This window comes from Myiozetetes cayanensis, unplaced genomic scaffold (assembly GCF_022539395.1).
Source record: "Myiozetetes cayanensis isolate MyiCay16 unplaced genomic scaffold, myiCay2020 scf20-37, whole genome shotgun sequence".
In the NCBI taxonomy this organism is placed as follows: domain Eukaryota; kingdom Metazoa; phylum Chordata; class Aves; order Passeriformes; family Tyrannidae; genus Myiozetetes; species Myiozetetes cayanensis.
In genome coordinates, this window is record NW_026087412.1 from 4,498,277 (window position 1) to 4,514,117 (window position 15,841).

Sequence of the window (15,841 nt, forward strand, 5' to 3'; positions counted from 1 at the left end):
CCGCTTCCTCTTCCCACCAGCCAAACATCACGGAACCTGGCGCTTGCACCCCATAAATCACCCGGCCACTCACGATCTGTTCCAAACACGTCAGCTCTGGGGCCTGGGGATGGGTTGCTCAACAGGGAGCGAGCATGGCCCCCTGCTCCCTAGGGCTGTCAAGCTCAACAGCCCATCCTGTGTCCCCCTAAATAAGGGGGGAGGGCTCACCAGGATGATGTGGACGTGGCTGGGGCATCATCCAGTGACACTGCTTTGCTGTGTGATGTCACTGGTTCTTTCAGGTCCCTGTCCTCAGCAGGGAGAGGCACAAACCTGACACTGTTTCCCTGATGAAACCACCCTGGTTTGAGGGGGAATGGAGGGGGGACACACCCTCTGAGGAGGAGGAAGGAGGGGTTGGGAGAGGGGCTGTGCGGTGAAGCCACAGCTTCACGGATCTCATCTGGCAGAGCCGTGGGAAGCGTTTCCAGCTGTTTTTAAGATGGTCCCATTATCTCCTCCTCCACTCTTTGCTTGCCAAATGGCTACAGGAGCGGAGATGGCCCCATTGGGCAGCTGAGGGAGCTCCAAGGCTGGGGGAATTCATTTTGACAGATTCAAGGCTGGTCTTAAAAGTCAGGAAGAGAAAAAATAAACTTTGTGGGGCTTGGGGGGGTATTTATTTTAACCACCTGCGTGTTATGCAGGGGTGGGAAATAGTAGAAAGTCAAAAAAAATAAAGGGGGTATGGGTGATGGCTGGGAGCTGCTTCTGAGGGGCTGCCCTGCACACCCCAACAGTGCATCTTGGCCATCCTGCATCCATCACTCTCTGCCACAGGGCTTTGCAGCCCCTCACTCCAAGATAGACAATGCTGGTGGTGGATTTAGTCACCTCCAGCTGCACAGAGGTGGTGGGATGTAGATCATCAGCCCACGGGGTCCCAGCACTCTCCCATCCTGCACTGGGACAGGCAACTCCCAAAGCTGGAGCACTGCACGCACTGCTCAGGCCCCGCCATTCGGATGCTTTCATGTTCGTTTCCCACAAATATTCCAGTTTGCTGGGCCAAAGCAGCTGGAAGTGGCTCTTGGAGCTGATTCACACAAGTTTTGTTGTCTCCCAACACTGCCCTCCCGCCCCAAGTCTCAAGCCTTTCTCGCCGCCGTCAGTGCCAGGGTGGGTGTTGGTTCCGCCGCCGCACACACTCCCCACTGAGAGTCCCCACAGCCGGGCTGGGAACGCAGTGATTCACATGAAGTCCAGGACTGCAAGTGACCCAAATGCAAATTAAACCAAAAAAAAAAAAAAAAAGAGGAGATGGGAAGCAACAGAAAGGACTAAACCAGTGTGTTACTCTCTGCCCTCGATGTTGCAACCACCCAGGGATGGGGAAAGCCTTTGGCCAGGCACCGTGCTGGAGCATCCCTTGGGCACGGTGGTGTCAACAGCAGTGGTCCCTACATAGCAGCAGTGTCCCCAGCAAGCTGGGCTTGTCCCCACCCCACCACCACACACACCAGACTCTCCAAAAGGTACAGCCGCCTTATCAGCTGCTGCGAGCGGGGGAGAGTAAACAGGACGTCCCACAACAGCGCCGGGGTGCAGATGAAAGCAGGCTGGCCTGTGGAGCTGCCAAGTATGCGAGAGCAGCAGGCTTTGCTTTTGTTTTCCTTTTGTTTATTATTGCGTGTATTTATTTACTTTTCGGCCCACGAGCAGGGAAGGGAGGAGGGAGAGGCTGGGAGCCTGGTGGGAGACAAACTGGAGGGCTGGTGAGCTGCCTGCCCCTGCTCCTGAAGGCTCAATGGGGTATTTTTATTGTATTGTATTGTATTGTATTGTATCATTTTATTTTAATTTAATTTTTAAAATATTTTATCTCAATTTGTTTTGCTTTTTAAGCCCCCTGCAGGTGTTGCACCATGCCCAGCAGCTTCCCAGCCTTTCCTCCTGTCAGGGGCTCCTGTTCCTTGCAGCACCATCCCAGCCCCATGCCACATCCCCTGGCTCCCTGGCGCCTTGGTGGGCACTAAATACAAGATTTGGGCTGTTTTGCAGTAAATCCCCTGCACCCAGCCCTGCGTGGGGCGAGATGGGTGATGCCCTGTCCTGGGTGCAAATCCCCTATCCCACCCCAGGGGGTCAAGGGAGGGTCAGGCTCAGAAAGGGTGATGGGGCTGCCAGGAAGAGCCGTCACTGCTGAAACCGCAGCCCATGAGCAATAGGAAAACACGCGGGCGAGGGGACGGTGCCACAGTGTCACAGCTTCCTGCTCCTGACACACGTCCCTTCACTGACCCCGCACCAGGGCAGGGCTGAGGGGCACCAAAACCTGCACCCACCACACCATCCCTGGCCCCAGTCAGCTGGGGGAAGGCAGCACTGCTCTCCACCCCTCCCTTTCTTGGGGGAGCTTTTTGGGGTGGCCAGGCCAGGGCAATGCTTGGTTCTCTGGGGCAGCAGCCACAGCCCCACCTTGCCCACGGCAGCCCAAGGACTGTAGAGTTTTGGGGGACTTTTTATTTTTGTGGCTGTCTGAAGGGTGAGAGGGTGTTGGGAGGAGGGGTGGCTGCTTCAGCACACACCGACTTCCTGCCAGGCCTTATTTTTAGCAGCGCCAACCCCTGATAACCCAGAGGTTCAAGTGAAACTGTGAAGTAAGTAAGTCTGCCTTGAAAAGGGAAAAAAAAAGGTGCTGGGGATGTAGGCAGGTGTGGAGGAGAGGATGGCACAGGTGGGAGCTGGTACCAGTGGCACAAACAGGACTGGTTTGGGGTGGGGGGAAGATCTTATGGTATTGCTACAGCCCAGGAAAGCTGGGGCTTGTTACTGGCAGGTGGATACTCGATGTCGGCTGAAACTGTGGTGAAGAGGATGAAGGGAGGGCTGGGAAGGAAGGGGCTGGGAGAGAAGGGGCTCTTTGCCCCCCTGCAGACCCCAACCTTCCCACGCACACGCCTGCCCGCCGGCTGTTAACAACACCCTGCTAACAACCGGCTCTCACCTCATCCCCGCCGCCTCCGCTCCCACCCCTGAGCCTGGGAAAAACCAGCCCTGAGGTGACAAGCCCTATCCAAGCCTTTTGGGAAGGGGAAGGAGGAGAGGACCCTCACACCCTGGGATGCAAATGGCCAGCAGATCCCTGTACCCGTGGGAAAAGAGGGCTGATAGGAGGCAACCCCTCCTCGGTGCCTCCCTGAGAGCTCGGGCAGAGGTGACAACATCCGCGGGGGATCAAGGGGTGTTCGGAGCAGCTCATCCATAAAGAGACGCCGGAGCCCGGGACCAGGTGACTGTGGTCAGCAAAAAAGCCGCTTTATTGGTGACCGCTCCCACGGGAACCCCGTGGCAGCAATCGGGTTCAGGTCCCTGAGAACACACTGTCCATGCTGGTTCCCCTTCCCACAGCTATTGCTTTAAACACATCCTAGTTACAAAAAAAAGCACAGAGTGACATTCCAGATACTGGAACATATAAATTAAGGTAAGTGATAGTTACAAGACATCGCAAATTTTTCTTTCTTTCTTTCTTAAACAGATTATCAAAGGTTGGGGATTTTTCTTTTTCCGATCCACAGAAAATGTATAAAAAGCATTTTAAAATCTACATATTTCTCAATGTGGTTTGTTTTTTTTTTTCTTTTTTTCTTAAAAAAAAGGCACAGTAAAAAAAATACTGGCACAATAACATATTTACAACACACCCATTATGGGCTATTTTCACTCAGCTTCAGGTTGGAAACGTTCAGCTCTGGCTCAGCTCAGGGGCAGAGGGCTGGTGGTGGCAGGCAAGGCAGCTCTCGGAAGATGTGGAGTCCCCCTCCCTCCCTTCATAAATCCCTTTCCATCAGGGAGAACATAACAGCCAGGCTGGGAAACACTGCCTGCCCATGGCAGGAGCTTGGCTGGCTGGATGCCTCCTGGGTGCTCCGGCCAATCCCAGCAACACCCACAGCCAGGTCAGGGCTGGAGGATGCTCTGGCCCCACAGTGGGGCAGGGGACACCCACACAGCCCCTGGCTGGACTTCGAGGGGCTCCTTTGCAGAGGTGCAGAGCTGCCTGTGAGCAGGCAGGGAGGCGGCACTGGAGGGAGACCCTGCACAAACACGATGCCCACACCACTCTGGCAGCTCCGGAAAAGCCCTCCTCACACCCCTGTATTTATAGAAAGTCTACACGAGTCTATAAATAGTGCACAGATCGGTGCTGCCGGCAACAGTTTCAGCCACACAGGGGGAGCTCCAGGAAACGGAGCTGATGCCAACGCACCCACCCCGTCTCCCTCCAGTGCAGCCCTCGAGCACCCAGCAGCTTTGCAGCACCCTGGAGCAGCCACTGCCATGGCCAGAGCCTTCCCCTGCCCGCCTCTGCCCACCTGCCGAGCCAGGGAGCAAAACTCACAGGGATCCCTCATCCGAAATGGGAGCCAGAGCTTCGCTGCTGAGATTTTGGGATTGGGAGAGAGCAATGGGGTGGGTGAGGGGTTATGGGAGCGGGGTGGAGGGTAGACGAAAAGAGGGGAGGAACACACCAAAAAAAACTTGACATTTGAAAGGAAAAAAAAAAAAAAAATCAAGGAGAAGCAAGCCCGGGGTGGGCAAGGCCCCGCGCTGTGGTCACTCCCCACGCATGGCGTGGGGCCCGCCAGCCGCGGGCGCCCAACAGTTTAAGTGCTCAGGACCCGTCCCTGTCCACCATCCCGGCCGGATCAGGCAGCGGGCACGGGCAGCCGGGCAGGCAGGGCAGGGGACAAGGGGCCGCACAGCAGCCTTCAGTACACACACACTGTGCAATACCACAGCAACGACGTCCGTCCGTCCGTCCGTCCGTCTGCCTCGCGGCGAGGCCAGACCGACACACCCGCACGCAGGTCCCGCACGCCCGTCGGATACCGGGGAAATTCGGGACGAGGTTGGAGGGGACACGCGCCTCCTAGTAAACCATGTTGGTGGGGCACCACGGCGTGTCGGGGTACAGCAGGCAGTGCACGGAGCGAAACCTGCAGAGGAGAGGAGCAATGCTGAGCACGGGACGGTGGCAGCCCCGCAGCACCCCAGCCTTGGGGGGAAACGGGGTCCTGCCTTCTCACCTGGATGGGTCCTCCTCGACAGAGAAGGCTCCCTTCATGTGGATGGAGTTGCGCTTGTTTTCGAACATGCCGTAGCTTAGTGTCACCTGGGGGGCAAGCACAGGGGGGTCAAGTGGCCGACACGGCCATAAGGATCAAGCAGGAGCATGGAGGGGCTGCAAGATTCACCCCGTTTCCCAAAGCCTCCAGTCACACTCTGCATCACCCCACAGGGATGGGCCGATGGGGCTTTTCCCCTCTGCTGACGTTTTGGTCGCATGTCAATCAATATCTTAGCCGTGATGCCCAATCTTTAGGTGACAACTCGGGGTACCTGTTTGTGGATCTCCGACTTGGGCACCTGGTGGAGGTTCTCCAGGTGCGAGTGGAAAAGGTTGCTTCGGATGAGCTTCACGCCCAGCACGGACTCGATGATGTAGCCGATGGTGCAGTCGTCGGGCAGGCGGATCTTCTCCGCGGTGCTCATGAAGTGACCCCCGCTGCGGGGAGACAGAGAGGGGCTGCAGAGGAGCAAATCCCAGGGGATATGGGCACCTTGCGGGGTCTGGGCTTGGCCACTGGGTGCCCAGTTCTGATTAAAAGTCAATTTGGGGGAACTGAAGCCCTTCCCAGCTTGTTTCCAAGCCCCCTGCAGACAACCTCAGCAAGGTAAAGAATGAGGTGATGGAACACGGTTCAACGTCCATCCCAAAAGATGTCACTTCTCTGTGCCCTGCTTGGGCCCATGGTGAGTCCCCATGGGGGGCAACACCAAAGCTCTTACCTGGCCCAAGGGCTCATCTTCAGCGCCAGCCCCCGGCTGATACAGAACCCCGCTCCGCCTGTGGCAAACCAGAAATGCACAGGGTGCTGCAAGAGATGGGAGACAACAGCAGTGAGGCCTCCTTGTCCACCCAGCCCAAATTAAGCCAGATCCACATTCTCTCCCCGCTCTCACCATCTTGTTCTCACTGATCCTCTCCGTAGCCTGGATGGGCCGGTCCAGGCTGGGCTTCCCGATGTAGATGTCCTGTGTGTGGGGGTAGCTGGAGAGCAGCTTGACCAGCATCCGCACATTCACGTAGTTGTCATCGTCCACATGGCAGAACCACCTGCGGTGACAGCGGTGTCACATCGGTCCGGGGCAGCTCCCCAGGCCCCACACCGAAATAAGGTCCCAAAAATACGAACGGTCTCTGCTTGCACCATCCCTTCCCCTCAGCCCCGCCGTCCCCCAGGGCAGCCCCAGGCACCACTTACTTCCTGCCTGACTCGATGAACTTGTCGTACTCCACGGCCATCTTGCAGGACAGGGCCTGGCGGCTGTGGGCAGCCGAGCAGTTGGTGTTGATGACGTTTCCTGCGTGAAGAGACGGGGGTCAAAGCCCGGCATCGGCGCATCCCATACCCCCCACCCCGTGCTCAGATGGTGACACTTCACCACACATGCCCCAGGTGTGCCAGGGGGATGGGAACTCATGGATGATCCTGATGCTGAAAGACCTCCATGCCACACTGGTTTGGGCAATTGATGAATTTTTAGGGAACGTCCTTTTTGTCCACATGAGATAAGGGAAGGGATGATCAAGGGATGCAGATGCAGCAGATGTAACTGATGCACCGTGGTTCAGACCTATCCCATGTTCTAGGTGTGATGCCATCCTGCATCACCCTGCCCATCCCAGAGGCATGCACCAACCACCCTGGGGGGGAGGGGGTGTCTGTGAGACAGCTTTTCCAGGACATGATAGCAAAAATCCTGCCCTATTTTGCTTGCCTGGCTCAAAGGCAATCACTTCCCAGCCTGAAAAGGAGTAATTTGCATGGGGAGAATAGACCACGCTGACTCCAGCCTGAAGAATGGCTGCCAAGGAAATGCTCCCATGAAACCCTGTCTGCATTGCCCATCAATCCCAGCTCATCCCAGGGTGGGATGAGGTGCAAAGGCACCCCATCCTGTTAGTGTGCTCCCCAGCAGCATCATTCAGGAGACAGGCTGGGCTGACTGGGAAAGAAACCTGCCCCAAGGTGGGGCTCCTTGGCAGAGGGTGCTTTAAGCATAATCAGTGAAAAGAACTGCCTCCTCCACAGGCCAGATCCCTGTGGTGAGGGCTTTTCCAGAGTTCCCACCATGTTCCACAAGTGGGGGCTCTTCAGGGGACCTGGCCATGTCACACACACAAAGGGACAAGCACCACAGACTCACGTGCTTGCTTCTTCAGCTCCTCATCCTCCCCGTCTGTGAAGATGAAGGTCTGAAAGAGAAGACAAGGCACCTCTGAGGACCGAGGGGCTGAGACCATGTGGCTTTGGATGCAACACAGTGCCCCTGGACAGCACCTGGGATCAGTCCCTCCAGGATGCTGGTGGTGACTTCCTCCCCCTCGCCAAAGCGGCACCTGGGAGTGGAGCATCCCCATAACACACTCAGCTTTAGACCAAGAAGCGTGCCAAGCTCCCCAGGGATGCAAACCCCAGCCCCCACGCCGAGCATCCCCATCCTCTCGCCTCTTCCACGGGGCAGCAGCTGGCAGGGAGGTTTTGGGTGCCAGGGGCTGTCCCCAGCGCGAGGGGGGTGTGTGCAGGGCAGCAGGTGCAGAGCGCGGCTCCATCCGAGCAGAGATTTCAGACTTTGGCCAGCGCCTGTGGCCGGGGATGCCAAAGCAGCCGCCCAGGCAGGTGTGTTTGCCTGTGGCGCCGGCTGCCAACTGCATCCCCACCTGTGTCAACAGCACATGGCTGTCCCTGGCCACTTGCACAATACCCCCAGGACTCCTCTCTGCTCCTCGTGTCCCCCCCCCGCCCCGGGTGGCTGAGATGGTGCCTGCAGGTGCCTCTCACCAGCCCCAAGGAGTGGACAGTCCCTCACTGCCCACCCCAGCACGGCCTCCCCGGGCCCCTGAGCTACCCGCCAGGCTGCACTCCTCTATTTACACAGCTAATTCCTGGCATATGCTGCCCGGGAAGGAGGACTGGGGGGGCTGCTGCTGGCCTGGGATTTGGAGAAGGGCGAGAAGCAAGAAGAGAGAGCAGGGGGTGGGAAAGGCATCGCCATCAATCAGTGGGCAGCAAACAAAGCTGGAGGAGAGAAACCACAACCAGCTGCCAAGCGCTATTAAAAACCAGACGTGCACAAAAGGGCAAAGGAAGAAAGACAAAAGGGCTTGGGGCGGGGGAGGCAGGAGGCGGCAGAGGGGGGACGATGGAGCCCGGGCGCTGGGGATGATGAATTACAAGTGAGCTGGAAATTGGGTGCCACCCCACAGCCGGCCCCGGGAACGCGCTGGGGTTTTGTGGCTTGTTGGAGGAGGTGGGTACAATGGTGGGGTTGACTTTACTCAGCGGAGGAGAGTTAAGCGGGCAGCGGTCATTTGCATACAGCTGCGCTGGTTAACCCGGCCCTGTTTGCTCAGGTCCCCAGCCGACCTGGTGGGGAGAGCCCAGATCTGCAAGAAGGCTCAATGGGAGGGGACGGGGCTACAAGTGACCTTTGGGGCTTGAAAAGGAGAAAAGAAAAAAGAAAAAGAAAAAAAAAAAGGATGGAGGAGGTGGGAAGGCAAGTTCTCACAAATGCAGAGCCTGCCGTGCAGCCTGGCTTTTGGGGAGGGACAGAGGTCAGGAAGGCCCCGAGCAAAGGGGAGGGGGAATTGTTGAGGAGGAGGGGGCAGCTGGGGGACGGGGACCTCAGCCCATCAGCTGCAGGGCCAAGGATGCCTGTGGTTGTTGTGGTTCCATGGACACATCCCTGCTTTGGGGGGGACAGGGTCAGTGCTGTGTGTAGAGGAGGGGGATGTCACCCCCAACCAATGCAGGGTACAGCCAGCACCTTGCCGCTGGTCCCCATGTCCCTCAGGTGCTTGGGGTGTGGTTCAGGTAGCTGAACCAGGTATGAGCTGAACCAGGGCAGCAGGAGGCCGTCCAAGGATGCCCAAGACAAGCTCATCACACGTGCCCTGGCGCCCCATCCCAGGTTTCCGCCTCGCCAGAGGGGGACAGGGGACACGGAGCCTCCGCACTGGCGAGACAGAAAATGTTTGCTTGATTAGTTCAGAAACGCCGTCCAGCAACTGCCTTCAGCTGCTCCAAAAATAACCCCACAACTAATCCTCCGGCTCAACTGCTATAAATAGACCACAGGGACAATTGTTTATTACTCGCCTGCACCAAAAGGCTTCATCCTACCGAGGCATCTCCCCCCGGCCTCTTCCCCGCGTACATCCCTGGAATATTCCTGGTGTGGGTGGACCAGGTGGCACCTTGGGAGCCAGGACAGGGGCACACAGCTGGAGTCACCCATGTGGGCACCTACTGGGGCCTCACAGGTTTCCCACAACCCTCCCAGCCCCACCATAACATTCAATTAAAACTTAAAAAATTAAAGGCTTTATTTCTTTAATTAATTTTTCTGCACTTCTTGGAGGGGAGCTGCACCCTTTCTGCATGGCCCCTTGCCCGGGGCTGCAGGGGCAAGGAGCACAGGTGACAGCCAAGCCTGGGGAGGGACAGGCCAGGAGAGGAAGAGAACAAAAAAACTCAAAACCCATGAATCCACCTTTGGCTTCTCCAGTGCAGGATGCTGGACATGATGGCAGCATCCAGTTTACAGTGGTGCAAGTCAACGGGACACTGCAGCCACCATCCTTGAGCTGTCACCTACCAACCAACTATCTCCAGACCCAACATCAGCAGGGCCAGCCCCCACTCCCCTCCCTGGCAAAAGTACCCCAAGCCCTTACACCCACCTCTCTCCCACTTGGCCCCTGTCCCACTTGCGGCACTGAGGGGTGCCAGGATCTCTTGGAACGCCCCCCGCAGTAACTTTTCCTGCGGGGTGCAGGAGAGGAAGGGCCCGCTGCACCCCCCTCAGCCCCTGCAGGAAACCTCATTGTTCTCAGAACTGCAGCTTCAAGAAACACAGGATGCCAAATCCCTCCCGAACAATAGCTGCCACCACTCCACACAGCCCTGCACAATGTACGGCCCCTGCAGACGGGACTGAGCGGCACCCGGGGTCCCCATGGCCAGAACGGGGTCAGCCCCCCCCCAGCAGTCTACCAGGAGCCAGGCAGCCACCAGCAGCCTCCTCCTCACCCTTGGGGAGGGCTCCTTTCTTCTTCTTTTTTTTTTTTTTTTTTTTTTGCCCTCCCCTTCATTTCTCCTTTCAGGGTGACTCATTTCCCCTCCACCGCCGGAGCTGAGCTCGTGGGTTGCTCATGGCTGGGTGCTGCACAAGGTGTCCCACCAGCCAGGGCCACCCTGAGGCCACCCTGCCCCTTTCTGAGCTGCCTGGCCAAGTGGTTCGGCGACTTCCCGGGGTGACGGGGTGACACAATCAGCACACCCTGTGCCTGCTGCCACCACACCACCACACTGCCGAAAAGGGGAACCCTCAGCCAGGCAGGCGCCTCATGACCCCACAGTGCACAAATCCTGACCCTGTGCCACATTTCACTTCCCCTTGCTGGGAAAGGATGGAGCGCTCCAGGACACACCTACCCAGCACGCAGAGGGGGCTGCACCCCCTTTCACAGCCACCCCACTTGGGTGCAGGGGAAAGGGGGCAGCGAAGAAGAGCTGGGAGTAGAGTTCAGCCTCCAGCTGAGGAAGGGGCTCTGGAGGAGGTGAGGATGCTGCCAGAGCAGGTCCCTGCCCAGCTTTGTGTTCCCCACAGCAAATGTTTTCCTTTTTCCCTCCAGCGTGTGGGGGTTAGGAGGGAAAATCCCCACCCCTCTTCAGCGGGTTGGCAGCAGTGCAATGGCAGTGTCCCCACGATGGCAGCATCTCCACTCCCATCCCCACTCTGTGGCAGTGCCTTCCCCCAGGACTGGAGAGGTAGTCTGTGCTGGCACAGGATCCCAGGGCTGGGACCTGCAGAGGCGGGGAAGGGGCTTGCAAGGCCGCAGGCCCTTCCTCCCCCAGCTCCTTTTCGGCAAGAGGAAGAATCCTCCACTGTAATTCTAAATGCTATAATTTTTTAATAACCTCCTCAAAAACAATGAGCTCATTGTGTGGCGAGGGTCCCCCACCCTCCCGCCTGGTGCTCCACGCGCCACTCACCGGCTCCAGGGCTTTTATGGACAAGGACAGCGGCATCGTTTGGGACAGGCAATTAAGGGGGCCCACACCCCTAAAAGCCACACAGGCTGCCCCGGGGGGACAGCAGGGAGGGACCCTCACACATGAGCTGAGTTCAACAGTGCTCAGCAGGCCCTGGCACACAGCCCAGGGCTGGGATGAGCCAGCTGCACTGTGGAGCTGGTTTGGGATGAGCAGCCCCCTGGTCTCAGCCACCCTGGGGGGAGTCTAAGTGGGACATGCACACTCCACGGCCACCCGGAGGGTGGGGACCCTGGCCAAGGTGCTAGAGAAATTTGGGAGCCGCCATCAGAGGAGAGTGCTCTCTGGAAGGCAAACCCATTCCCTTTGCCCCGAGAGCAGGAATTTTTCAAAGCCTGCAATTACCATGCCGAGGAGCGGGAGGCAGCCAGCGGATCCCACGCTGGCGGGACGGCGGCCCAGGTTGGAGCCCTCGTGGGTTCCACGGCGTGTGCTGAGCTGCCCGGCTGCCTCCGGGGTCCCCCAGGGACAGGGGAGACCTGGGCACCTTCCGGGGGTTGCACGGCTGCCTTTGAGGTGCCCCAGGGGCAGGGGACACCCAGCCACCTTCGGGGTACCCCAGGGAGAGGAGATGCATCTTATGCAACTCTGCCACTGCAATCAGCCGACTCAGCAGGAAAGCAGGGGGTTTGGACTTGCTCCTGTCCAGGGTTTCTGCTTAATGGTCATTTTCCTCCCCCCTTCTCTTTTATTTCAAGTGCGAAGTTTCTCCAGCCTCCACTCGGGCATCCTAAGGATACTGAGACAGCTGGGAATTCTCCCCAAAGCAAGGAGGGGAAAACCCACAACCCTCCTCCAAAAAGCAGCTTGTCCAGCCTCTATTGTGCAACCCATGGAGCAGATTTAGAAGGGAATAGGGATCTGCCTTCCCTGTGCAGAGAGGCAGGAAGGAGAAGGGGGTGCCCTTTCCAGTGTCTTGGAGGGGACAGAGGGCAGGAAACAGGGACTATTGTGGGCAGAACAAAGAGCAGCCAAGGAAGGACACAATAGCTGTTCCCTCTATCTGCCAGGGTCCAACCAGGAGCTACCTGTTAGATTTAACCCCTTCTTACCAGTGACTGCATCCCTCCTGCCTGGCTAATGAACAGCCAGAGGGAGGCTGGGGTTTGATGTGAGAGGAGGATTCAGGGGAAGAAGATCCACAGCATCAGACACGGGGGATTCTCAACCCTTGGGCAGAAACTTCCCCGTGTTGGCGAGGCAGTGCCTGAGCCGTTAGTGAAACCAGAGCGAGACAGGGGCAGGATGAGCAGAAACAGGCCTGACTCAGACCAAGAGAGACGTTTGAGCAGCGACAGTGCCCCGCTGTCACCAAACAACCCTCCTGGGACAGAAACCAGGGGGGCCAGGTAAGGAAGAGATGCAGAGAAGCAAGGGAGAGGAGCCCCATGGAGCCAATCCTGCATTCTGCAGGCAAAAAACCACCCAACTTGATGCCCAGGGTGCCGCAGCTTCCCAGAGCCAGCAGCTGGGTCACTAGTGGGAAGAGCGAAGCCGGCGGGTTCATCCCCTCTGCCTGCACGTGTCTCCCCCCCAGCCCTCGCCTTGCTCCACAGGAGTTTGCGCCGCCTCCAGCTCTCTCGGCAGCTCCTTGTCCTCAAGTGCTGTACAAGAGCCGTCACTCAGCGGCTTGGCTTGTCAGGCGGGCACCTCGCAGGGCTGCGGCCCCCCTGGCTTCATGGCCCTCATCTCTAGGCAACCTGACCTGGACACGGCCGGCTCCGGCTCCCTCGTTCCCATGGAAAGTGCCACACAAGAGGCTGCGAAGCCTTTTCTCTGCGCCAGGAGAAAAGGGGCTTTGTTAGCTTGCCCAGGGGGACAGCGTGAGAGCCGAGCCTTGGGGCTCTGGGAATCCAAACGGACAAACGAAGCACAAAAAAAACCCTAGAAGAAAGCCGTAGCTCACAAGAGGGAGGAGAGGAAAAAAAAAAAAAGAGCAGCCATTCCCAGGATCATCTGTAGGTGCTCAAAGAGCGTTTCACCCCACCAAAACTCACTACCCCCTCACAGTGACAGCAGAGCATAAAAGAGGTTTCCATTAAATAACTGGACCAAAGAGAGATGGCAGATCCACTGCCAAGCCCAGAAAACCTGAGGAAAAAAAAAAAGGGAAAAAAAACAAACAAACAAAAAAAAGGAACAAGATCCACAAGAAGAAAAAAAAAAGGAAGGATAACTCTTGGGGTAAGCTGCTGGAGCCAAGATCCCACAGAGTCCAGCAGACTTGGGTGAGGAAGGTTGATTCTTCCCCCATCACCTCCCCCCCTCAAGCCACTCCAGATTTCCAAGGAAAACAGTTTGCAAGCAAGAAACTCAATTCCAGGCCAGGAGGAAACACGTGAAGACAGTAGGATGGAAAGGTTAGGACCAGAACATAACTTTCTTGGGAAGCTGTCTAAGGGTCAAAAAAGTGTCTTAAGAGCAGATGGCAAGGCACATTTCCTAAGGAAACAGCTTTTTTTGTTTTCCTTTTCAATTTTGCTTCAGTACTTGAAGGACAGAATAAGGGACTGCCAGGGCTCTGGGCAGTACATCAGTAAGGTCAGGAACCAGACTAGCTAGAACTGCCCCGGTGTGGATGAGCCAGCACAGACCCACAAGAGTCTCCAGCCACTCCAGTCCTGCCCAGTTCCTTGCAAGGGGACCGACAGCCTCAGCACATCTCAGCACTCTCCCAGCCCTGGGCTGCGAAACTGGGTGTCCTTTGGGCAGCCCAACTACAGGCACTTTGAAGGGCTCTGCCAAACCTCATCGCAAGGACTCGACCCTGACTGTGGCACCCACGGGCTGGGCTGCACCCCTACACTGTGCATCATTTTCACCAGTGGGAAATAACTCAGGCTGGCTCTGCAATGGGAAGTGCTCAGCGACAAGGACCTCAGAGCAGATTTTTGGGGAGCTGCTGAGTGTGAGGAGCCCAAGTCGGGCTCTCTCCATCACTCCCCTGTTCCAAACTCACCCTGCAGTGCTGCATTTCACCCTCCCAAAAACACAGCAGACTCCAGAACAGAACAGCCAGCCTTGAAGTACCGCCTGGGTCTGCGATACAGGGGAAATGTGAAGGGGAGGTGGCATTTGATATGTTACAGCAACCCGTAGTCCGCGGCAGACACGCGTGGGCTACAGACCAGCCCGAGCCACTCCATCCCGGCCAGCGGTGGGGACCGTCCCGGTCTCCATCTCCATCCCTCTCCTCATCCCTTACCATGTCGCGGTTGCGGGAGATCCAGGTGTCGAGCAGCAGCTCCAGCCGCGCCTTGTGAAACTTCTTGGTGGTCTTGACAGCGATGAAGACATCGCGGGGGGAGATGTCCTCGGCCGGCGGCCTCGGGGGGCTCGGTGGGGCCGCCGGCAGCTCCCGGCGCGCTCGGCTCAGCCGCCCGAAGTAATCGGCGAAGCTGCGGAGCCCGGGGGGCCCCTGAGCCGCCGGGGGGGCCACGGCCGCCGCCGCCCCCAGGCTCTGCAGCGCCCGCTGCGCCCCGCCGGCCTCCCCCCGGGTCAGCCCCGGCCTCCCCGGCGGCTCCACCATGAGCACCAGGAGGCAGGTGAACATGGAGCCCACGAGGGACAGGAGCAGCTTTCTCCCGCAGCTCTTCAGCATCCTTCTCTCCGCTCCTCCTCTCCTCGCCCCTCCGCTCCTCCTCGCCGCCGCCGCCGCCACCGCCGGCCCCCGCCGCGCCACCGCCTTTAAAGCGCCCCCGCCCCGCCCGGGGAGGGACGGACCCGGGGCCGCCCCACGCGGGGCGTGAGCACCGCCCGGCCCTGCCCGCGGACCGCCCGCGCCTCTCCGACCCCCACGGCCTCCGCGCCGGACCCTACACGCGTCCCGCCGGCCCCGGCCCCGGCCCTGCGCATCTCCGTGCCCGCGGCCGGGACCGCACGGCTGGGCGCGGGCAGGATGCCGGCGCCTCCTTCTCCTCCTCCCTTCCCCCTGATGCTCGGGGCTGGGGACACTCTGGTCCCCTGCAGCCCCAAGCACGCCGGGAGCATCGCTCACCGCTCCATCGGCAGCAACGGGCGCGTTCCCCATCCCGCCCGTCCCGAGCTGTTTTCCCGAAGCCCTGCACCGAGATTTTCTCGCAGCCCTGCCCAGGAGGTTTCCAGAGAGATGACCAGACTGACCAAAGTCCGGGCAGTTTCCCACCAGTCTCTTCCGAGGCCAAGCATAATTGAAAAAACCCCACACCAAACCCACAGAAAACCACAGCACTCCTCTCACTTCCACCGAGCTCCAATCTGGTGGGTAAATCTGGGAATGGGGAGCTGGGAGGGGCTGTTGCTATCGCTGCCCAGGGAGACCTGGAGATGCTCCCAGACCTGACTAACCTCATCCCAGGAACAGCACCGTGCTTTGGAGCTGATAAATGGCCCCAGCGTGCTGGGATATCTGAAAAGAAACACTATGTAGATGACAAGCAGTTATCCCCCCCTTCCCCCTCCCAAGTGATCATGATGGCTTGTTAAATGAAACAGGATTTTTCCAGCCCGGCAGTGGGAGAAATGGTGACTGAAGGAGAAAACTGGGTTGAAATCTGGTCCTGGATGTGCTATCAACCTTGTATTTTACTGACATTGAATCTCAAGGCCCCTTTCACCCCATACCCTCTGTCTCTGCAAGCAGTGAGCTTTTGGGGTTTTCTTTCCCAGGGAGTGTGCTGCTACAGGGAGGC

The 15,841-nt window shown here is 58.2% G+C and overlaps 1 protein-coding gene across 1 annotated transcript; it reads right to left on the reverse strand.

The window, feature by feature from the left end:
- Positions 1-3,270: 3,270 nt before the first annotated feature.
- LFNG (LFNG O-fucosylpeptide 3-beta-N-acetylglucosaminyltransferase) lies at positions 3,271-14,818 on the reverse strand. The gene is made up of 8 exons (XM_050317385.1): positions 14,377-14,818; positions 7,261-7,309; positions 6,315-6,414; positions 6,013-6,166; positions 5,839-5,924; positions 5,389-5,554; positions 5,076-5,161; positions 3,271-4,985 (listed from the first exon to the last, which is right to left on the reverse strand). The coding sequence occupies exons 1-8, from the start codon at positions 14,770-14,772 to the stop codon at positions 4,919-4,921; spliced, it is 1,104 nt and encodes a 367-aa protein (XP_050173342.1). The 5' UTR covers positions 14,773-14,818; the 3' UTR covers positions 3,271-4,918.
- Between the last annotated feature and the right edge of the window lie 1,023 nt (positions 14,819-15,841).

Excerpts from the sequence above, each read along its gene's own strand:
- LFNG (XM_050317385.1), bottom strand. The coding sequence starts at position 14,772 with ATGCTGAAGAGCTGCGGGAGAAAGCTGCTCCTGTCCCTCGTGGGCTCC. Across the intron at positions 6,167-6,314 it reads TTCATCGAGTCAGGCAGGAA|GTGGTTCTGCCATGTGGACG; the intron begins GTAAGTGGTGCC and ends CTGTCACCGCAG. Across the intron at positions 5,555-5,838 it reads AAGATGAGCCCTTGGGCCAG|CGGGGGTCACTTCATGAGCA; the intron begins GTAAGAGCTTTG and ends GTCTCCCCGCAG.